Here is a 24,609-nt window from a genome sequence, read left to right as displayed (position 1 = left end):
CAAAAACTAGCCAGATGTAGTGGTGCCAGCCTGTAATCCCAGCTACTCAGGAGGCTGAGGCAGGAGAATCGTTTGAACCCAAGAGGTGGAGGTTGCAGTGAGCCAAGATTGCATCACTGCACTCCACCTTGGGTGACAGAGTGAGACTCCGTCTCCCCCCCACCCAAGAAAAAGAGAAAGGTGATTTGAATATGAGGACTGCATAAGTAAACTCTGTGTCTTCTGCCTTACTCACAAATATTGGCAGGCTGGCATGGCGGTGAATGCCTGTAGTCCCAGCTACTCAGGAGGCTGAGTCAGGAGGATTGGTTGAGCCCAGAAGTTGGAGAGTGCAGTGAACTATGATTGCACCATTGCATTACAGCCTGGTTGACAGAGAAAGACCCTGTCTCAAAAACAAAAAACAAAAAACAGGCCAAGCACAGTGGCTCACGCCTGTAATCCCAGCACTTTGGTAAGCTGAGGGAGGAGGATCACTTGAGCCCAGGAATTTGAAATTAGTCTGGGTACCATGGTGAAATCCCATCTCCATAAAAAAAATATATATACATACACACACACACACACACACACACACACACACACACACATATATATATATATTAGGTGGGTGTGGTGGCATGCACCTATACTTCCAGCTACTCAGGAGGCTGAGGCGGACAGATTGCTTGAGCCTAGAAGTTGGAGGCTGTAGTGAGCCATGATTGAACCACTGCACTACAGCCTGGGCAGCAGAGCAAGACTGTCTCAAAAGAGGGGGAAAAAAAAATGAACAAACACTGGCTTCCTCAGGAGCAGGCAGGAGAGAGCCCGGTCCTCATCCTCCCCCTGACCCTCTCATCTACCCGCTCACCTTCTCTCTCCATATCCACAGTGTCCTAGAGGCAGATGGCGTTGATGGGGCTGCTGTGAGTGTGGCCACCAACCCTGTCACATAAACAGGCAGGTTTCCCATTGCTGGGAGATGATTCCCCAGGTGTCTCCTTGGAGGGAACCAGCCCAGGCAGGGAGAGGGGGTTCAAGGCAGGAGCCCTGTTGAGGTTCTTCCTGCTGCCTCCTGCTCCTTGCCTCTGGGTGTTAGGTCCTCCCTTTCCTAGGAGTCTAGTTCTGTTCCCTTTATTTGTTGAGACAGAATCTTGCTCTGTCGCCCAGGCTGCAGTGCAGCGGTGCGATCTCGACTCACTTGCAACTTCCGCCTCCCGGGCTCAAGCGATTCTCCTGCCTCAGCCTCTTGAGTAGCTGGGATTACAGGCGCGCACTACCACACTAGGTTAATTTTTGTATTTTTAGTAGCGACAGGGTTTCACCATGTTGTCCAGGGTGGTCTTGAACTCCTGACTCTGCCTGCCTTGGCCTCCCAAAGTGCTGGGATTACAGGCGTGAACCGCTGCGCCCAACCTTGTATTGGGATGATGACTTTATAAGCAGCACAACAGAGCAGTTAACAGAGGAGACACTGATATTGGACAGCTTGGGTTCAAATCCCACCTCTGCTACTTTCTGGATAAATAAGGAAACCTCTCTGAACCTCCAGTGTCTTGGGAACAAACGCCCTATGTGACCGAGTAACTGTAAAATCTGAATTAAATTACATGCTGCCTCCAAACAGTGGTTATCAACTGAATGTGATTTTTGTCTCCCAGGAGACATTTGTCATATCTGGAGACATTTTTGGTTGTCAGAAATAGGAGGGTGGGTGCCAGTGACACAAAGCAAAGCCCCTCTTCCTAACCCTGGTGAAAGCTGGAATTGTTTCAATGTGCATCCTATGAGGATGCAACTTACATTAATTAGTTAAGTGTGACTGCTGAAGGAGGGAGAGATTATTCACCATGTGAGCACTGTAAGCTTCACATCCGTTTAGGTGGCTGCTACAAAAACAAACAAAACAACACAGGAAAACATAAAAATATTATAACAAATGAGGCTGAGGATGTGCAGAAATTAGAACACTTGTGCACCGCGGGTGGGAGTCTAAATGGTGCCCCAACTGTGGAAAAGAGTATGATGCTTCCTAAAAAAAAAATTAGAAATAGAATTTCCAGATGATCCAGCAACACCACTTCTGGGTATATATTGAAAAGAATTGAAAGCAGAACAGAGACTCAAGCAGGTATTTATACACCGGTGCTCATAGCAGCATTATTTACAATGCCCCAAATGTGGAAACCATCCAAATGTCCTTCGGCAGATAAATGGATTAAAAAAATATATACCATCCCCACAATGGAATTTTTTTTCTTTCTTTTCTTTTCTTTCTTTTTTTTTTTTTTGAGATGGTGTCTCACTCTGTTGCCCAGGCTGGAGTACAATGGCGTGATCTCAGTTCACTGCAACCTCCGCCTCCTGGCTTCAAGCAATCCTCCCATCTTAGCCTCCTGAGTAGCTGGGATTATAGGGCACCACCACGCCCAGCTAATTTTTGCATATATATATATAAGATATATATGTATTTTTTTCTTTTTTGAGACAGAGTCTCGCTCTGTTGCCCAGGCTAGAGTGCAATGGCGAGATCTCGGTTCACTGCAATCTCTGCCTCCTGGGTTCAAGCAATTCTCCTGTCTCAGCCTTCTGAGTAGCTGGGGTTACAGGTGCCTGCCACCACGCTCGGCTAATTTTTGTATTTTTATAGAGACAGAGTTTCACCATGTTGGCCAGGCTGGTCTTGAACTCCTGACCTCAGGTGATCCGCCAGCGTTGGCCTCCCAAAATGCTGGGATTACAGGCATGAGCCACGGTGCCCAGCCTAATTTTTGTATTTTTAGGAGAGACGGGCTTTCACCATGTTGGCCAGGCTGGTATCGAACTGCTGACCTCAAGTGATCCGCCTGCCTTGGCTTCCCAAAGTGCTGGGATTACAGGCGTGAGCCACCACTCCTGGCCCCCACAATGGAATATTATTCAGCCTTAAAAAGGAAGGGCATTGTGACACATGCTACAATGTGGGTGAACGTTGAGGACAGTGTGCTAAGGGAAATAAGGCAGTCACAAAAGGACACATTCTGTATGATCCCACTTATGTGAGGTTCCTAGAGTCATCACATTCATAAAGACAGAAAGCAGAATAATGGGTGCCTGGGGCTGGGGAGGGGCAATGGGGAGCATAGTCCTTCCTATCTCCCATTCAGTTCCTCGAACTAGAGAACAACAATCCTGACTCCATACACACACAGCCCACCTACCCACAGGAACTGGGGCAGAGACATCTACCACTGTGGTGCTGATTGACAGAAGTGCCCCATTCTCTGCCTCTCCAGGGGTTCAGCTGCCCTTTTCTTTTCTTTTCTTTTTTTTTTTTTTTGGAGACTGAGTCTCGCTCTGTCGCCCAGGCTGGAGTGCAGTGGAGCAGTCTTGGCTCACTGCAAGCTCTGCCTCCAGAGTTCACGCCATTCTCCTGCCTCAGCCTCCTGAGCAGCTGGGACTACAGGCGCCCGCCACTGCACCCAGCTAATTTTTTTTATTTGTAGTGGAGACGGGGTTTCACCGTGGTCTCAATCTCCTGACCTCGTGATCCGCCCGCCTCGGCCTCCCAAAATGCTGGGATTATAGGCTTGAGCCACCGCGCCCAGCCTCAGCTGCCCTTTCAAGCTCTACTTGTTCCTAGTCAATCCTAAGGTTACAAATTGACTAACTATGTTCGTAAGTATTGCTTTTCAGTCTCCCTGGAAAATCATCTAGGGCTACCTGCCCTTGGGAATAGCTTTCCAAATTTATTTTTTAATTTTTATTTATTTATTTTTTTGAGACGGAGTTTCACTTTTGTTGCCCAGGCTGGAGTGCAATGGCTTGATCTCGGCTCACCGCAAACTCCACCTCCCGGGTTCAAGCGATTCTCCTGCCTCAGCCTCCGGAGTAGCTGGGATTACAGGCACCCGCCACCACATCCGGCTAATTTTGTATTTTTAGTAGAGATGGGGTTTCTCCATGTTGGTCAGGCTGGTCTTGAACTCCTGACCTCCGGTGATCCACCCACGTCGGCCCCCCAAAGTGCTGGGATTACAGGTGTGGGCCACCACGCCCGGCCATAAATTTCAAGACCCGCCCCCCCGCCAACTAAGTATTACTACTAGTCTTGTTCAGCAATGCGTCATGCCTTCACCCTTTTCCCCTCCTGCACGAGATGTCCCTATGACACAGCTTGCCATCTAAATTCTAGGAAACATCGGGTACTGTAGCATTTTCAAAGATAGAAAAGATTTAGCTGAGGTCGGGCGTGGCGGCTGACACCCATAATCCCAACACTTTGGGAAGCTGAGGAGGGAGGATTGCTTGAGCCCAGGAGTTCGAGATCACTTTAGGCAACATGACAAGACTGCATCTCTACAATTAAAAAAAGAAAAAATTAGCCAGGCATGGTGGTGCATGCCTGTAGTCCCAGCTACTCAGGAGGCCGAGGCGGGAGGATTGCTTGAGCCCAAGAGATCGGGGCTGCAGTGAGCTACGATCACACCTCTGCCCTCCAGCCTGGGTGACAGAGCAAGACCCTGTTTCAAAAATAGAAGATTCAGCTAAGAACTAAGAATGTGTGAGGACCCAAGGTAAGAAATCACCCGAACTACTTGACATGGACAAGGCTATGACTAGGTAGTGAAATATCACTGTCTGTAGAACCTTTGGAATGCCTCTAAACAAACAGGAAACATCCTTTTCTATTTCCAAATAGGTCAAGTATTAGGTAACCAAAGTAACCAAATAGACCGAGATTCTTTTAGCTACGTAAATAATAACTAAATCTGATACATACAAGTACGTAAATCTGATACATACAAGAAGATAAACTAAAAGGATTGGCCAGCAGGGGGCACTTGTGTCTTCCTCGCGGGGTGTAGCATCTACAAAAACTACTAGTTAAATTATAATTCTGGGCCAAGCGCAGTGGCCCAGGCCTGTAATCCCAGCACTTTGGGAGGCCGAAGCGGGCGGATCACCTGAGGTCAGGAATTCGAGACCAGCCTGGCTAACGTGGTGAAACCCCGTCTCTATTAAAAATACAAAAATTAGGCTGGGCGCGGTGGCTCACGCCTGTAATCCCAGCACTTTGGGAGGCTAAGGCTGGCGGATCACGAGGTCAGGAGATCGAGACCACCCTGGCTAACACGGTGAAACCCTGTCTCCACTAAAAATACAAAAAAAAAAAAAAAAAAAAAAAAAATAGCCGGGCGTGGTGGCCGGCACCTGTAGTCCCAGCTACTCGGGAGGCTGAGGCAGGAGAATGGCGTGAACCCGGGAGGTGGAGCTTGTAGTGAGCCGAGATCCTGCCACTGCATTCCAGCCTAGGCGACAGAGTGAGACTCCATCTCAAAAAAAAAAAAAAAAATTAGCCAGGTATGGTTGTGCGTGCCTGTAATCCCAACTACTTGGGAGGCTGAGGCAAGAGAATTACTTGAACCCAGGAGGCGGAGGTTGCAGTGAGCCGAGATCATGCCACTGCACTCCTGCCTGGGTGACAGAAAAAGACTCCATGTTAAAATAAATAAATAAAGAAATAAAATAAAATAAAATAAAATAATAAATCCTAACTCTGGCTGTGTGTGGTGTGTGGTGGCTAGTGCCTGTAATCCCAGTGCTTTGGGAGGCTGAGGCAGAAGGATCACTTGAGGCCAGGAGTTTAAGACCAGTCTGGACAACATAGTGAGACTTCAACTCTACTAAAAATTAAAAAAAATTCGCTGGGCATAGTGGCACCCACCTGTAGTCCCAGCTACTTGAGAGGCTGAGGCAGAAGGATCACTTGAGCCCAGGAGTTCGAGGCTACAGTGAGCTAAGATCGTACCAGTGCACTCCAGTCTGGGCAACAGAGCAAGACCCCATCTCTAAAGCAACATATTAACTTTATATCATGGTGTTTAAATATTGTTAACTTTACTTTAAAAACATTGTTAACTCTCTAAAGAAAATACTGTTAACTTGGCCAGGTGCAATGGCTCATGGTTGTAATCCAAGCACTTTGGGAGGCCGAGGCGGGCAGATCACCTGAGGTCAGGAGTTGAGACCAGCCTGGCCAGCATGGTGAAACCCCGTCTTTATTAAAAATACAAAAATTAGCCAGGCATAGTGGCACATGCCTGTAGTTCCAGCTACTCGGGAGGCTAAGCCTGGAGAATTGCTTGAACCCAAGGGGCAGAGGTTGCAGTGAGCTGAGATCACACCACTGCACTTCAGCCTGGGCAACAGAGCAAGACTCTGTCTCAAAAAAAAAATATATATATATATTGTTAACTCTCTAAAGAAAATCCTAACTCTGCCACTTCCTGGTTCTGGGACCTGAGCCTTGTCATTTCACCTCCTTAGACTTCAGTTTCTTCAGCTGTAAAATGGGAAGGATAGCACTTGTCTCCCCAGGTTGTGGTGAGGACCAAGGCACTCCACATAACACCTGCATGTAGCATCTTCTCTGCTAATGTTTTGACCCAGTAGACAAGACAGCGATGCAACAGGGAAAGATCAGAGCACATTCTGTACTCAAAGGAACACCCCAAAGGTGTGACATCAGTGACAGCCTGGCTGCCCAAAGCACCAGAAAGCTTGTCGTCACCAGAGGAACCAACGAGCCCAGCATTGCCCAACAAATAGGATCACTGAGGCGACTTTTGCAAGGTAGATATCAACAGCAGTCATCACCATGGGGACAACAGCCATCTCCACTGCCCTCCAGGCCACGTCTACCCAGAGCAGAATTTGCAAAATCCACACCAGCCGCACCACATAGTGGATCCAGATGATTCACAACAGCAGCCTCCCAAGGTCATGAATACAGCCCAGAGTATGGGTTCTCCCAGCTGAGACCACAGCTACTCCTGGCTCAGTGATTCAGTCATTGAGGACAGTCTCCTGTGCCATTCCTGAGTCAATGCAATGTAGACGGTGTAGCTACTTCCACCCATGTTGATGCTCTATTTGCAAAACAATCTGTGAAGATGGTAGAAGGACTCCCATTGTAGCATGTTTTCATGTCTTACTTGGGTCAAAGCCATTATTTAACCTGGAATGCCTCACCTACTGTCATCCCCAATTCCCCAATTCCTTTTTGGTCTACAGATCATGCTTTCTTTCTTTCTTTCTTTTTTTTTTTTTTTGAGGCTGAGTCTCGCTCTGTCACCCAGGCTGGAGTGCAGTGGCATGACCCCGGCTCACTGCAACCTCCGCCTTCTGGGTTCAAGCAATTATCCTACCTCAGCCTCCCAAGTAGCTGGAATTACAGGAACGTGCCACCACGCCTGGCTAATTTTTGGTTCAAGTGGTCCTCCAACATCAGCCTCCCGAGTAGCTGGAACCACAGGCAAGCACCACCACGCCTGGTTAATTTTCTAAATTGTTTTGTAAAGATGGGGTCTTGCTATATTGCCCAGGCTGGATTTGAACCCCTGGCCTCAAGTGATCCTACTGCTCAGCATCCCAAAGTGCTGGGATTACAGGTGGGAACCATCATGCCCTGTTCTGAGCTTCCTTACTTAGGTGCTCTTTCCATCCTTTTCTCCTCACAGGAACTCATGAGCCTGGAGAGAGTTCGTCATCCCCACATGGAACCTCAGTACGGCCAATAGGCAGCCGTCTGGTGGAAAAATCAACAATCAGTCCTGCAGGTATGCTCCAATCTCATCTCCTCCACATTGTCATGGTCTCCCGGAGCTTTGTTAATCTCTTTGAAGACAAACATTTTTGATCTTTTCCATAGGGGAAGTGCAAGGGACGCCTGTGTTGGAGTTTGCTCCCCAGCTACACGGCTCCCTAACTTTTTATTTAACCTCCAGCTTTATGACCACGTACAAGTATGCAATTCTAATCTTTATCTTGTTTTGAGATTCTAATCCTGAGTAGTTGGGGGACAGGAAGCCCAGCCTATAACCCCTGATTTTTTTTTTTTTTTTTTTGAGACAGAGTCTCATTCTGTCACCCAGGCTGGAGTGCAGTGGCACAATCTCAGCTGACTGCAACCCCTGCCTCCTGAGTTTAAGCAATTTTGGTGTCTCAGCCTCCTGAGTAGCTGGGATTACAGGCGCCTGCCACCACCCCCGGCTAATTTTTGTATTTTTTGGTAGAGACGGAGTTTCACCATGTTGGTCAGGCTGGTCTTGAACTCCTGACCTCAAGTAATCTGCTCTCCTCAGGACTCTCTTGGAAGGATTTTTTATTTTTATTTTTATTTATTTATTTATTTTTTAGATGGAGTACTGCTCTTTGTCTCCCAGGCTGGAGTGCAATGGTGCGATCTTGGCTCACTGTAACCTCCACCTCCCAGGTTCAAGTGATTCTCCTGTCTCAGCCTCCGGAATAGCTGGAATTACAGCCGCCCACCACCACGCCCAGCTAGTTTTTGTATTTTTAGTAGAGACGGGGTTTAACCATGTTGGCCAGGCTGGTCTTGAACTCCTGACCTCAGGTGATCTGCCCGCTTTGGCCTCCCAAAGTGCTGGGATTACAGGCGTGAGCCACTGCGCCCAGCAGGAACTCTTAGTTCAGAAGAAGAGTGAGCTAATAATGTATATGTCTTATAGCACTTTTTTGCATCTAAGTTGTTTTATTTGGGATCAGAAGACTTTTATTTTCTTTTTTAAAATTTAGCTTTTATTTTAAGTTTAGGGGTACATGTACAGGCTTGTTATATAGGTAAACTTTTGCCATTGGGGTTGGTTTTACAGATTATTTCATCGCCCAGGTATTAAGCCTAGTATCCATTAGTTATTTTTCCTGATCTTCTCCCTCCTCCCACCCTCCACCCTCCAATAGGCCCCTAATTAAACTAAAGAGCTTCTGCACAGTAAAGGAAACTATCAACAGAGTAAACAGACAACCTACAGAATGGGAGAAAAGCTTTACAAACTTTGCATCTGACAAAGGTCTAATATCCAGCATCTAAAAGAAACGTGCCGGGTGTGGTGGCTCACACCTGTAATCCCAGCACTTTGGCGGATCACCTGAGGTTGGGAGTTCGAGACCAGCCTGACCAACATGGAGAAAGCCAATCTCTACTAAAAATACAAAAATTAGCCGGGCATGGTGGCACATGTCTGTAATTCCAGCTACTCCAGGGGCTGAGGCAGGAGAATCGCTTGAACCCGGAAGGTGGAGGTTGCAGTGAGCCGAGATTGCACCACTGCACTCCAGCCTGGGTGACAGAGTGAGACTCCATCTCAAAAAAAAAAAAAAGAAACATAAACGAATCTATAATTTAAAAAAACCAGCAAAAAAACAAAACAAACAAACGAAAGAAACATTAAAAAGTGGGCAAAGGACGTGGTTCTTCAATCATTTTGACCTGGATAAAATTGGTAGCTCCTGAGTAGAAAAGAATATTGGGAAAGCATGAGGAATGAATTATAGTTTCACTTACCCCACCGGCCTAGGGAAAAACTCAATTCCTAGGAGAGGCAGCTTAGAACCAAGGTGGGCCTCATCTTGAGAGAAATCCATGAGCCATGCCTATCTTAGTCTGTATTGCATTGCTTATAGCAGAACAGCTGAAACTGGGTAATTTACAAAGAAAAATAATGTATCTATTACAGATATGGAGGCTGGAAAGTTGAAATCCAGAGGGGCACACCTGGTGAGAGCCCTGTTGCTGGTGGGGACTCTGTGGCATCCAGAGGTAGACAGGGCATCACACGTCAAGACAGCTGAGTGTGCTAATGTGATAGCACAGGTCTCACTTCCTCTTTTAAAGCTTTTCTTTTCTTTTCTTTTCTTTTCTTTTCTTTTTTGAGATGGAGTCTCAATCTGTCACCCAGGATGGAGTGCAGTGCTGCGATCTTGGCTCACTGCAACCTCCACCTCCTGGGTTCAAGTGATTTTCCTCTCTTAGCCTCCCGAGTAGCTGGGACCACAGGTGCGCACCACTATGTCTCGCTAATTTTTGTATTTTTTGTAGAGACATGGTTTCACCATGTTGGCCAGGCTGGTCTCGAATTCCTGACTTCAAGTGATCCGCCCACCTCAGCCTCCCAAAGTGCTGGGATTACAAGCATGAGCCACCATGCATGGCCTGAAGCTTCTTTTAAAGCCACCAAGTCCCTTCCCATGATAGCCCACTAATCCATGGATTAGTCATGAATGGATTAATCTATTCATAGGGACAGAGCCCTCATCACCCAATCACCTCTTAAAGGCCCCACCTCTCAATACTGCCACACTGGGGATTAAGTTTCAACAGAGTTTTGGAGGGGACATTCAAATCATAGCAATGCCCAAAGTGGAAAATCTTCCCTGCACTTTTCCCTCAACAAAAACAGCCAGAGATAGTGAGCTGCCAGGAAATTCTTTTTTTTTTTCCTCTTCTGTCCTAAATCACCATCGCTAGACCTTTACATGATTCAACCTCTGGGTCATGAAATTTTATTTATTTATTTATTTATTTATTTATTTATTTATTTATTATTTTCTTGAGACAGACTCTGGCTCTGTCGCCCAGGCTGAAGTGCAGTGGTGTGATCTTGGCTCACTGCAACCTCTGCCTCCTGGGTTCAAGCGATTCTCCTGCCTCAGCCTCCCGAGTAGCTGGGATTACAGGCGGGTGCCACCACACCCAGCTAATTTTTTGTATTTTTAGTAGAGATGGGGTTTCACCATATTAGCCAGGATGGTCTCCATCTCTTGACCTCATGATCCGCCCACCTCAGCCTCCCAAAGTGCTGGGATTACAGGCATGAGCTACCGCACCCGGCAGGCCAGGGTCATGAGATTTTAATCAAGAGCAACTTCCACTGATTCCTGAGAGTGCATCTGTGGGCCCCTGCTCTGATCTGAACAGAAGTGCTGTGTCTTCTCTGACCTCCACTTCTCAATTCAAGAGCCTTAGTATCTGCCAGTATCACACACTGAGCGTTAGCTCCATCTCATGGAGGGTGTAGGTAGGGGTTCTATCTGCATCTTTCTTTCTTTTTTTCTTTCTTCCCCTTCCTCCCTTCCTCCCTCCCTCGGTCCTCTCTTTCTTTCCTTTTCTTTCTTCCTTCCTCCCTTCCTCCCTCCCTCCCTCTCTCTTTCTTTCTTTCCTTCTTTTTCTCTCTTCCTTCCCTCCCTCCCTCCTTCCTTCCTCTCTCTTTCTTTCCTTCTTTCTTTCTTTCTTTCTCTTTCTTTCTTTCCTTCCTTCCTTCCTTCCTTCCTTCCTTCCTTCCTTCCTTCCTTCCTTCTTTCTTTCTCTCTCTCTCTCCCTTCCTTCCTACCTTCCTTCCTTCCTTTCTTTCTTTCTTTTTTTTTTTCTTTCTTTCTCTTTCTTTCTGTTTCTTTTTGAGACAGAGCTCTTATTACCCACGCTGGAGTGCAGTGGTGTGACCTTGGCTTACTGCAACATCTGCCTACTAGGGTCAAGTGATTCTCCTGCCTCAGCCTCCTAAGTAGCTGGGATTACAGACACATGCCACCACACCCAATATTTATTTTTATTAAAAATTTTTTAAAATTATTTTTTAAAAATTAAAAATAATTTTGTATTTTTAGTAGAGATGGGGTTTCTCCATGTTGGTCAGGCTGATCTCGAACTCCCAACCTCAGGTGATCCTCCCACCTCAGCCTCCCAAAGTGCTGGGATTACAGGCATGAGCCACCGTGCCCAGCCTGGTTCCTGGTTTCTAAGACATCACACACACACACACACACACACACGCACACACACTCTCAGAGAGAGAGAGAGAGAGAGAGGATCATTAAGACATGATACACTAAGAAATTCTATTCTGCAGACACCAAGAATCCGTTAAAAAGTTTGAAGGGAAGAATTGAGATCATCAGGTGTTTATTTGAGGAAATTGTCTGTGGTTGAACTATCCTTTCCTTTCTCTCCCTGAGATTTGGTCTTCTCAATTAGAAGCGTTGCACAATTCCCCCAACCTCCATACATACGGCAGCTCTTCTAGACACAGGTTTTCCCAGGTCAAATGCAGGGACCCCAGCCATATCTCCCACCCTGAGAAATTTTGGAGTTTCAGGGAGCTCAGAAACTCTGCAGAGGCCACCCTCTCTGAGGGGATTCTTCTTAGACCTCCATCCAGAGGCAAATGTTGACCTGTCCATGCTGAAACCCTCAGGCCTTCCTGGGTCATCTTCTCCCACCCGCTCCTTGATGACAGGGAGCAGGAGCACTAAAGCCACACCAGAAATGGATTCAGGACTGACAGGAGCCACCTTGTCACCTAAGACATCTACAGGTGCAATCGTGGTGACAGAACATACTCTGCCCTTTACTTCCCCAGATAAGACCTTGGCCAGTCCTACATCTTCGGTTGTGGGAAGAACCACCCAGTCTTCGGGGGTGATGTCCTCTGCTCTCCCTGAGTCAACCTCTAGAGGAATGACACACTCCGAGCAAAGAACCAGCCCATCACTGAGTCCCCAGGTCAATGGATCTCCCTCTAGGAACTACCCTGCTACAAGCATGGTTTCAGGATTGAGTTCCCCAAGGACCAGGACCAGTTCCACAGAAGGAAATTTTACCAAAGAAGCATCTACATACACACTCACTGTAGATACCACAAGTGGCCCAGTCACTGAGAAGTACACAGTCCCCACTGAGACCTCAACAACTGAAGGTGACAGCACAGAGACCCCCTGGGACACAAGATATATTCCTGTAAAAATCACATCTCCAATGAAAACATTTGCAGATTCAACTGCATCCAAGGAAAATGCCCCAGTGTCTATGACTCCAGCTGAGACCACAGTTACTGACTCACATACTCCAGGAAGGACAAATCCATCATTTGGGACACTTTATTCTTCCTTCCTTGACCTATCACCTAAAGGGACCCCAAATTCCAGAGGTGAAACAAGCGTGGAACTGATTCCATCAACCACTGGATATCCCTTCTCCTCTCCTGAATCTGGCTCCGCAGGACACAGCAGAATAAGTACCAGTGTGCCTTTGTCATCATCTGCTTCAGTTCTCGATAATAAAATATCAGAGACCAGCATATTCTCAGGCCAGAGTCTCACCTCCCCTCTGTCTCCTGGGGTGCCTGAGGCTAGAGCCAGCACAATGCCCAACTCAGCTATCCCTTTTTCCATGACACTAAGCAATGCAGAAACAAGTGCCGAAAGGGTCAGAAGCACAATTTCCTCTCTGGGGACTCCATCAATATCCACAGAGCAGACAGCAGAGACTATCCTTACCTTCCATGCCTTCGCTGAGACCACGGATATACCCAGCACCCACATAGCCAAGACTTTGGCTTCAGAATGGTCGGGAAGTCCAGGTACCCTTGGTGGCACCAGCACTTCAGCGCTGACAACCACATCTCCATCTACCACTTTAGTCTCAGAGGAGACCAACACCCATCACTCCACGAGTGGAAAGGAAACAGAAGGAACTTTGAATACATCTATGACTCCACTTGAGACCTCTGCTCCTGGAGAAGCGACCGAAATGACTGCCACCTTGGTCCCCACTCTAGGTTTTACCACTCTTGACAGCAAGATCAGAAGTCCATCTCAGGTCTCTTCATCCCACCCAACAAGAGAGCTCAGAACCACAGGCAGCACCTCTGGGAGGCAGAGTTCCAGCACAGCTGCCCACGGGAGCTCTGACATCCTGAGGGCAACCACTTCCAGCACCTCAAAAGCATCATCATGGACCAGTGAAAGCACAGCTCAGCAATTTAGTGAACCCCAGCACACACAGTGGGTGGAGACAAGTCCTAGCATGAAAACAGAGAGACCCCCAGCATCAACCAGTGTGGCAGCCCCTATCAGCACTTCTGTTCCCTCAGTGGTCTCTGGCTTCACCACCCTGAAGACCAGCTCCACAAAAGGGATTTGGCTTGAAGAAACATCTGCAGACACACTCATCGGAGAATCCACAGCTGGCCCAACCACCCATCAGTTAGCTGTTCCCACTGGGATTTCAATGACAGGAGGCAGCAGCACCAGGGGAAGCCAGGGCACAACCCACCTACTCACCAGAGCCACAGCATCATCTGGGACATCCGCAGATTTGACTCTGGCCACGAACGGTGTCCCAATCTCCGTGTCTCCAGCAGTGAGCAAGACGGCTGCTGGCTCAAGTCCTCCAGGAGGGACAAAGCCATCATATACAATGGTTTCTTCTGTCATCCCTGAGACATCATCTCTACAGTCCTCAGCTTCCAGGGAAGGAACCAGCCTCGGACTGACTCCATTAAACACTAGACATCCCTTCTCTTCCCCTGAACCAGACTCTGCAGGACACACCAAGATAAGCACCAGCATTCCTCTGTTGTCATCTGCTTCAGTTCTTGAGGATAAAGTGTCAGCGACCAGCACATTCTCACACCACAAAGCCACCTCATCTATTACCACAGGGACTCCTGAAATCTCAACAAAGACAAAGCCCAGCTCAGCCGTTCTTTCCTCCATGACCCTAAGCAATGCAGCAACAAGTCCTGAAAGAGTCAGAAATGTAACTTCCCCTCTGACTCATCCATCTCCATCAGGGGAAGAGACAGCAGGGAGTGTCCTCACTCTCAGCACCTCTGCTGAGACTACAGACTCACCTAACATCCACCCAACTGGGACACTGACTTCAGAATCGTCAGAGAGTCCTAGCACTCTCAGCCTCCCAAGTGTCTCTGGAGTCAAAACCACATTTTCTTCATCTACTCCTTTCACTCATCTATTTACTAGTGGAGAAGAAACAGAGGAAACTTCGAATCCATCTGTGTCTCAACCTAAGACTTCTGTTTCCAGAGTAAGGACCACCTTGGCCAGCACCTCTGTCCCTACCCCAGTATTCCCCACCATGGACACCTGGCCTACACGTTCAGCTCAGTTCTCTTCATCCCACCTAGTGAGTGAGCTCAGAGCTACGAGCAGTACCTCAGTTACAAACTCAACTGGTTCAGCTCTTCCTAAAATATCTCACCTCACTGGGACGGCAGCAATGTCACAGACCAATAGAGACACGTTTAATGACTCTGCTGCAACCCAAAGCACAACTTGGCCAGAGACTAGTCCCAGATTCAAGACAGGGTTACCTTCAGCAACAACCACTGTTTCAACCTCTGCCACTTCTCTCTCTGCTACTGTAATGGTCTCTAAATTCACTTCTCCAGCAACTAGTTCCATGGAAGCAACTTCTATCAGGGAACCATCAACAATCATCCTCACAACAGAGACCATGAATGGCCCAGGCACTATGGCTGTGGCTTCTACTAACATCCCAATTGGAAAGGGCTACATTACTGAAGGAAGATTGGACACAAGCCATCTGCCCATTGGAACCACAGCTTCCTCTGAGACATCTATGGATTTTACCATGGCCAAAGAAAGTGTCTCAATGTCAGTATCTCCATCTCAGTCCATGGATGCTGCTGGCTCAAGCACTCCAGGAAGGACAAGCCAATTCGTTGACACATTTTCTGATGATGTCTATCATTTAACATCTAGAGAAATTACAATACCTAGAGTTGGAACAAGCTCAGCTCTGACTCCACAAATGACTGCAACTCACCCTCCATCTCCTGATCCTGGCTCTGCTAGAAGCACCTGGCTTGGCATCTTGTCCTCATCTCCTTCTTCTCCTACTCCCAAAGTCACAATGAGCTCCACATTTTCAACTCAGAGAGTCACCACAAGCATGATAATGGACACAGTTGAAACTAGTCAGTGGAACATGCCCAACTTACCTTCCATGACTTCCTTGACACCAAGTAATATTCCAACAAGTGGTGCCATAGGAAAAAGCACCCTGGTTCCCTTGGACACTCCATCTCCAGCCACATCAATGGAGGCATCAGAAGGGGGACTTCCAACCCTCAGCACCTACCCTGAATCAACAAACACACCCAGCATCCACCTCGGAGCACACGCTAGTTCAGAAAGTCCAAGCACCATCAACCTTACTGTGGCTTCAGTAGTAAAACCTGGCTCTTACACACCTCTCACCTTCCCCTCAATAGAGACCCACATTCATGTATCAACAGCCAGAATGGCTTACTCTTCTGGGTCTTCACCTGAGATGACAGCTCCTGGAAAGACTAACACTGGTAGTACCTGGGCCCCCACCACCTACATCACCACTACGGATCCTAAGGATACAAGTTCAGCTCAGGTCTCTACACCCCACTCAGTGAGGACACTCCGAACCACAGAAAACCATCCAAAGACAGAGTCCGCCACCCCAGCTGCTTACTCTGGAAGTCCTAAAATCTCAAGTTCACCCAATCTCACCAGTCCGGCCACAAAAGCATGGACCATCACAGACACAACTGAACACTCCACTCAATTACATTACACAAATTTGGCAGAAAAATCATCTGGATTTGAGACACAGTCAGCTCCAGGACCTGTCTCTGTAGTAATCCCTACCTCCCCTACCATTGGAAGCAGCACATTGGAACTAACTTCTGATGTCCCAGGGGAACCCCTGGTCCTTGCTACCAGTGAGCAGACCACAATCACTCTCCCCATGGCAACATGGCTGAGTACCAGTTTGACAGAGGAAATGGCTTCAACAGACCTTGATATTTCAAGTCCAAGTTCACCCATGAGTACATTTGCTATTTTTCCACCTATGTCCACACCTTCTCATGAACTTTCAAAGTCAGAGGCAGATACCAGTGCCATTAGAAATACAGATTCAACAATGTTGGATCAGCACCTAGGAATCAGGAGTTTGGGCAGAACTGGGGACTTAACAACTGTTCCTATCACCCCACTGACAACCACGTGGACCAGTGTGATTGAACACTCAACACAAGCACAGGACACCCTTTCTGCAAAGATGAGTCCTATTCACGTCACACAGTCACTCAAAGATCAAACATCTATACCAGCCTCAGCATCCCCTTCCCATCTTACTGAAGTCTACCCTGAGCTCGGGACACAAGGGAGAAGCTCCTCTGAGGCAACCACTTTTTGGAAACCATCTACAGACACACTGTCCAGAGAGATTGAGACTGGCCCAACAAACATTCAATCCACTCCACCCATGGACAACACAACAACAGGGAGCAGTAGTAGTGGAGTCACACTGGGCATAGCCCACCTTCCCATAGGAACATCCTCCCCAGCTGAGACATCCGCAAACATGGCACTGGAAAGAAGTTCTACAGCCACTGTCTCTATGGCTGGGACAATGGGACTCCTTGTTACTAGTGCTCCAGGAAGAAGCATCAGCCAGTCATCAGGAAGAGTTTCCTCTGTCCTTTCTGAGTCAACTACTGAAGGAGTCACAGATTCTAGTAAGGGAAGCAGCCCAAGGCTGAACACACAGGGAAATACAGCTCTCTCCTCCTCTCTTGAACCCAGCTATGCTGAAGGAAGCCAGATGAGCACAAGCATCCCTCTAACCTCATCTCCTACAACTCCTGATGTGGAATTCATAGGGGGCAGCACATTTCGGACCAAGGAGGTCACCACAGTTGTGACCTCAGACATCTCCAAGTCTTCAGCAAGGACAGAGTCCAGCTCAGCTACCCTTATGTCCACAGTTTTGGGAAGCGCTGAAAGTACAGGAAAAGAAAAACTCAGAACTGCCTCTATGGATCTTCCATCTCCAACTCCATCAATGGAGGTGACACCATGGATTTCTCTCACTCTCAGTAATGCCCCCAAGACCACAGATTCACTTGACCTCAGCCATGGGGTGCACACCAGCTCTGCAGGGACTTTGGCCACTGACAGGTCATTGAATACTGGTGTCACTAGAGCCTCCAGATTGGAAAACGGCTCTGATACCTCTTCTAAGTCCCTGTCTATGGGAACCAGCACTCACACTTCCATGACTTACACAGAGAAGAGTGAAGTGTCTTCTTCAATCCATCCCCGACCTGAGACCTCAGCTCCCGGAGCAGAGACCACTTTGACTTCCACTCCTGGAAACAGGGCCATAAGCTTAACATTGCCTTTTTCATCCATTCCAGTGGAAGAAGTCATTTCTACAGGCATAACCTCAGGACCAGACATCAACTCAGCACCCATGACACATTCTCCCATCACCCCACCAAAAATTGTATGGACCAGTACAGGCACAATTGAACAGTCCACTCAACCACTACATGCAGTTTCTTCAGAAAAAGTTTCTGTGCAGACACAGTCAACTCCATATGTTAACTCTGTGGCAGTGTCTGCTTCCCCTACCCATGAGAATTCAGTCTCTTCTGGAAGCAGCACATCCTCTCCATATTCCTCAGCTTCACTTGAATCCTTGGATTCCACAATCAGTAGGAGGAATGCAATCATTTCCTGGCTATGGGACCTCACTACATCTCTCCCCACTACAACTTGGCCAAGTACTAGTTTATCTGAGGCACTGTCCTCAGCTCATTCTGGGGTTTCAAACCCAAGTTCAACTACGACTGAATTTCCACTCTTTTCAGCTGCATCCACATCTGCTGCTAAGCAAAGAAATCCAGAAACAGAGACCCATGGTCCCCAGAATACAGCCCCGAGTACTTTGAACACTGATGCATCCTCGGTCACAGGTCTTTCTGAGACTCCTGTGGGGGCAAGCATCAGCTCTGAAGTCCCTCTTCCAATGGCCATAACTTCTAGATCAGATGTTTCTGGCCTTACATCTGAGAGTACTGCTAACCCGAGTTTAGGCACAGCCTCTTCAGCAGGGACCAAATTAACTAGGACAATATCCCTGCCCACTTCAGAGTCTTTGGTTTCCTTTAGAATGAACAAGGATCCATGGACAGTGTCAATCCCTTTGGGGTCCCATCCAACTACTAATACAGAAACAAGCATCCCAGTAAACAGCGCAGGTCCACCTGGCTTGTCCACAGTAGCATCAGATGTAATTGACACACCTTCAGATGGGGCTGAGAGTATTCCCACTGTCTCCTTTTCCCCCTCCCCTGATACTGAAGTGACAACTATCTCACATTTCCCAGAAAAGACAACTCATTCATTTAGAACCATTTCATCTCTCACTCATGAGTTGACTTCAAGAGTGACACCTATTCCTGGGGATTGGATGAGTTCAGCTATGTCTACAAAGCCCACAGGAGCCAGTCCCTCCATTACACTGGGAGAGAGAAGGACAATCACCTCTGCTGCTCCAACCACTTCCCCCATAGTTCTCACTGCTAGTTTCACAGAGACCAGCACAGTTTCACTGGATAATGAAACTACAGTAAAAACCTCAGATATCCTTGACGCACGGAAAACAAATGAGCTCCCCTCAGATAGCAGTTCTTCTTCTGATCTGATCAACACCTCCATAGCTTCTTCAACTATGGATGTCACTAAAACAGCCTCCATCAGTCCCACTAGCATCTCAGGAATGACAGCAAGTTCCTCCCCATCTCTCTTCTCTTCAGATAGACTCCAGGTTCCCACATCTACAACAGAGACAAATACAGCCACCTCTCCATCTGTTTCCAGTAACACCTATTCTCTTGATGGGGGCTCCAATGTGGGTGGCACTCCATCCACTTTACCACCCTTTACAATCACCCACCCTGTCGAGACAAGCTCGGCCCTATTAGCCTGGTCTAGACCTGTAAGAACTTTCAGCACCATGGTCAGCACTGACACTGCCTCCGGAGAAAATCCTACCTCTAGCAATTCTGTGGTGACTTCTGTTCCAGCACCAGGTACATGGACCAGTGTAGGCAGTACTACTGACTTACCTGCCATGGGCTTTCTCAAGACAAGTCCTGCAGGAGAGACACACTCACTTCTAGCATCAACTATTGAACCAGCCACTGCCTTCACTCCCCATCTCTCAGCAGCAGTGGTCACTGGATCCAGTGCTACATCAGAAGCCAGTCTTCTCACTACGAGTGAAAGCAAAGCCATTCATTCTTCACCACAGACCCCAACTACACCCACCTCTGGAGCAAACTGGGAAACTTCAGCTACTCCTGAGAGCCTTTTGGTAGTCACTGAGACTTCAGACACAACACTTACGTCAAAGATTTTGGTCACAGATACCATCTTGTTTTCAACTGTGTCCACGCCACCTTCTAAACTTCCAAGTACGGGGACTCTGTCTGGAGCTTCCTTCCCTACTTTACTCCCGGACACTCCAGCCATCCCTCTCACTGCCACTGAGCCAACAAGTTCATTAGCTACATCCTTTGATTCCACCCCACTGGTGACTATAGCTTCGGATAGTCTTGGCACAGTCCCAGAGACTACCCTGACCATGTCAGAGACCTCAAATGGTGATGCACTGGTTCTTAATACAGTAAGTAACCCAGATAGGAGCATCCCTGGAATCACTATCCAAGGAGTAACAGAAAGTCCACTCCATCCTCCTTCCACTTCCCCCTCTAAGGTTGTTGCTCCACGGAATACAACCTATGAAGGTTCGACCACAGTGGCACTTTCTACTTTGCCTGCGGGAACTACTGGTTCCCTTGTATTCAGTCAGAGTTCTGAAAACTCAGAGACAACGGCTTTGGTAGACTCATCAGCTGGGCTTGAGAGGGCATCTGTGATGCCACTAACCACAGGAAGCCAGGGTATGGCCAGCTCTGGAGGAATCAGAAGTGGGTCCACTCACTCAACTGGAACCAAAACATTTTCTTCTCTCCCTCTGACCATGAACCCAGGTGAGGTTACAGCCATGTCTGAAATCACCACGAACAGACTGACAGCTACTCAATCAACAGCACCCAAAGGGATACCTGTGAAGCCCACCAGTGCAGAGTCAGGGCTCCTAACACCTGTCTCTGCCTCCTCAAGCCCATCAAAGGCCTTTGCCTCACTGACTACAGCTCCCCCAACTTGGGGGATCCCACAGTCTACCTTGACATTTGAGTTTTCTGAGGTCCCAAGTTTGGATACTAAGTCTGCTTCTTTACCAACTCCTGGACAGTCCCTGAACACCATTCCAGACTCAGATGCAAGCACAGCATCTTCCTCACTGTCCAAGTCTCCAGAAAAAAACCCAAGGGCAGGGATGATGACTTCCACAAAGGCCATAAGTGCAAGCTCATTTCAATCAACAGGTTTTACTGAAACCCCTGAGGGATCTGCCTCCCCTTCTATGGCAGGGCATGAACCCAGAGTCCCCACTTCAGGAACAGGGGACCCTAGATATGCCTCAGAGAGCATGTCTTATCCAGACCCAAGCAAGGCATCATCAGCTATGACATCGACCTCTCTTGCATCAAAACTCACAACTCTCTTCAGCACAGATCAAGCAGCAAGGTCTGGTTCTAGTTCCTCTCCCATAAGCCTATCCACTGAGAAAGAAACAAGCTTCCTTTCCCCCACTGCATCTACCTCCAGAAAGACTTCACTCTTTCTTGGGCCTTCCATGGCAAGGCAGCCCAACTTATTGGTGCATCTTCAGACTTCAGCTCTGACACTTTCTCCCACATCCACTCTAAATATGTCCCAGGAGGAGCCTCCTGAGATAACCTCAAGCCAGACCACTACAGAAGAAGAGGGAACAACAGCTGAAACACAGACGTTAACCTTCACACCATCTGAGACCCCGACATCCTTGTTACCTGTCTCTTCTCCCACAGAACCCACAGCCAGAAGAAAGAGTTCTCCAGAAACATGGGCAAGCTCTATTTCAGTTCCTGCCAAGACCTTGGTTGAAAGTAAGAATGCCCTGCTCCTTCCCCAAGTGTGCTGGGGATGAATCTGGAAATAAACTACATCTTTTTTATTTTTTAAACTTTTATATTTGAAAATATAAATATTTTAGGTTCAGGGAACTTGTGCAGGTTTGTTATATAGGTAAATTGCATGTCATGGGGGCTTGGGGTACAGATTACATCATCAGCCAGGTAATAAGCCTAGTACCTGATCAGTAGATTTTTTTTAATCCTCTCCCTCCTCCCAGCCTCCACCCTCAATTCACATGTCTCCATGTGTACTCAAGGTTTAATTCCCACTTATAAGTGAGAACATGCGGTATTTGTAAACTACATCTTTATTTTTGCTAACCTCGAACTGAAATTTAGCATTTGTTTTATTGATGAATAGAGGTAACAAAACAAACCACATTAATCCTAGCGGTGCCTGTGCCTTTGCCAACAACAGAAATTCCGGACACTTTCATATCCTATGACAATTGTTGCAAGCACTTTTAAAAATCATGTATGACTTTATTCATAATTATAGTGGTTATTAGGCTTTTCAATAGATCTTATTTAATGAGTTAGTAAAAGAAGTGCCTGTATTATTGTATTACATTTGTTTATTAAGATCTTGATAACAACATTTCAATATAATCTTTCCTTTGTTTTTTAAATTTTAGATTCAGGGGTATATGTGCAGGTTTGTTATGTGGATATACTGCATAATGGTGAGGTTTGGCTTCTAGTGAACCCATCAGCCAAATAGTGAATGTTGTGCCCAATAAGTAGTTTTTCAATCCTCACTTCACTCCCAGCCTCCTGTATTTTGGAGTCCCAGTGTCTATTATTTCTATCTTTACGTCCACATGTACCCATTGGTTAGCTCCCACTTATAAGTGAGAATGTGCAGTATTTAATTTTCTGTTTTTGAGTTATTTTGCTTAGGTTGATGGCCTTCAGCTCTAGCCACGTTGCTTTAAAGAACATGATTTCATTCTTTTTTATGGCTGCGTAGTACTCCGAGGTGTATGTGTACCAGATTTTCTTTATCCACAATGATTTCCTTTGTAATCTAATATTTTATATTGTTATTTTGTTTTATTCTATATTTTTATTTTAATTTATAAAGGAATTCATATGGTTCACAAGCCTGTCAAAGGGACCTATAATAAAAAGAGGTTAAGAATCCATGCTCTAAACAGAATATTACTCCATTTTATTTCATTTATTTTTAAAGAGACAGTCTCACTCTGTCATCCAGGCTGGAGTGCAGTGGAGTGATCATAGCTCATTGCAACCCTGAACTCTTGGGCACAAGCAATTCTCCTGCTTCACCCTCCAGAGGAGCTGGGACTACAGGTGCACATCACCATGCCCAGCTAGTTTTAAAAATTATTTTGTAGAGATGGTGTCTCACTATCCTACCCAGGCTGGTCTCAAACTCCTGGGCTCAGGCAATCCTCCCACTTTGACCTCCCAAAGTGTTGAGATTACAGGGGCAAGCCACTGTGCCTGGCCACTTGTCACATTTTAATTTGTGATTACTTATAAAATGAACCCCTTCCCATCTGAGATCTGTCAGTCTTTCTGGTGACAGTGCCTGGTGTCTGCTTTCTACCATGTCCTGTTAGACTAGTGTTTGATGGGAGGTCACCTGGGCAGCTGTCCAGCTCACTCACTGGGCTCTAGAGCCTCTGAGTTGAAGCAAAATAGAAAGATCAGTCAATGTAAAGAAAGCTCAAAAACTGACATTCTGAAGTAATGGATAGCTAAACCTTCCTATTGCCCTTTTCTTTCAGCAACTGATGGAACGCTAGTGACCACCATAAAGATGTCAAGCCAGGCAGCACAAGGAAATTCCACGTGGCTTGCCCCAGCAGAGGAGACGGAGACCAGTCCAGCAGGTAAATATAGACCTTGTTTCCATTTATGCTCTGCTAATGCCACCCAAGCCTTTCTTTTCTTTTCTTTCTTTTCTTTTCTTTCTCTCTCTTTCTTTCTTTCTTCTTTCTCTCTCTCTCTTTCTTTCTTTCTCTTGTTCTTTTTAAATTTTTTATTTTTTTACTTAATTTTTTTCACCCAAGCCTTAAGGCCAATTTGGACCAGATAGTGAGACCCCACCTCTATAAAAAAAATTAAAAAAAAACCAATAAGTTGGGCATCGTGCAGGCCTGTAGTCCCTGCTACTCAAGAGGCCAAGGTGGGAGGACAGCTTGCTGCTGACTAAAAGTGCTGCTTATTGATTCTGGGAAGAAAAAATATACAAGGCTTCAGTTTCATTATTTTATAAGTAAATGCTAGCAACTTTTCCTTTCTTTCTCTCTTTCTCTCTTCCTCTCTTTCTCTCCTCTCCTTCTCTTCTTTCTCTCTCTCTCTCTCTTTCTCTCTCCTCTCCTTCTCTTCTCTTCTTTCTCTCTCTCTCTCTTTCTTTCATTTATTTTTGAGACATGGTCTCATTCTGTCACCCAGGCTGGAGTACAGCGGTGTATATTCACTGCAGTACTCACTGTACTCACCGCAGCCTCAAATTCCTGGGCTCAAGCTATCCTCTCACCTCAGCCTCCTGAGTAGCTGGGCAGCAGTCCAGCTCACTCACTGGGCTCTAGAGCCTCTGTGCTATGCCCAGCTTATTGTTGTTGTTTTTTTAAATTTTTTTTTGTACAGATGGGGTCTCACTATGTGGCCCAAGGTGGTCTTAAACTCCTGGCTCCAAGAGATCCTCCCACCTCAGCCTCCCAAAGTGCAGGGATTACAGGTGTGAGCCACTGTGCCCAGCCTAGACAGCATTTTTTTTTTTGAAACAGGGTCTCCCTCTGTTGCCCAGGCTGGAGTGCAATGGCGTGTTCATGGTTCACTGCAGCCTCAGCCTCCTCAGTCTCAAGCAATCCTCCAACCTCAGCCTCCCCCAACAGCTAGAACTGCAGGTGATCATCACCAATTAGCCTGGTTAATTGTGTGTGTATTTCTTAAATTTTTTGTAGAGATAGTTCTCACTATATTGCTTGGGCTGGTCTCAAACTCCTGGACTCAAGTGATTCACGTACCTCGGTCTCCCTAAGCACTGGGATTACAGGCTTGAGCCACCACACCCGGCAAGGACTAGGTTTTAAAATAGGTTCCTAGGCTGGGTGTGGTGGCTTACGCCCGTAATCCCAGC

At 47.0% G+C, this 24,609-nt stretch overlaps 1 protein-coding gene across 3 annotated transcripts in view; it reads left to right on the top strand.

Moving 5' to 3' along the window:
- Positions 1-24,609, top strand: part of MUC16 (mucin 16, cell surface associated) — a 235,763-nt gene that overhangs the window by 72,443 nt on the left and 138,711 nt on the right. For 2 of the 3 annotated variants that reach the window (XM_054672882.2, XM_054672883.2), the window contains 3 exons: positions 7,485-7,583; positions 12,183-21,470; positions 23,252-23,356. In XM_054672882.2, the coding sequence (XP_054528857.1) occupies positions 7,485-7,583; positions 12,183-21,470; positions 23,252-23,356 (9,492 nt within the window). Of the gene's footprint in view, positions 1-7,484; positions 7,584-12,001; positions 21,471-23,251; positions 23,357-24,609 lie in introns of those variants that run through there. The other variant, XM_024351317.3, reaches the window with a different exon arrangement.

Source organism: Pan troglodytes, chromosome 20 (genome assembly GCF_028858775.2).
Source record: "Pan troglodytes isolate AG18354 chromosome 20, NHGRI_mPanTro3-v2.0_pri, whole genome shotgun sequence".
In the NCBI taxonomy this organism is placed as follows: domain Eukaryota; kingdom Metazoa; phylum Chordata; class Mammalia; order Primates; family Hominidae; genus Pan; species Pan troglodytes.
The sequence above is the reverse complement of the archived record's forward strand: the minus strand, read 5'-3'. Positions and strand labels throughout refer to the sequence as shown.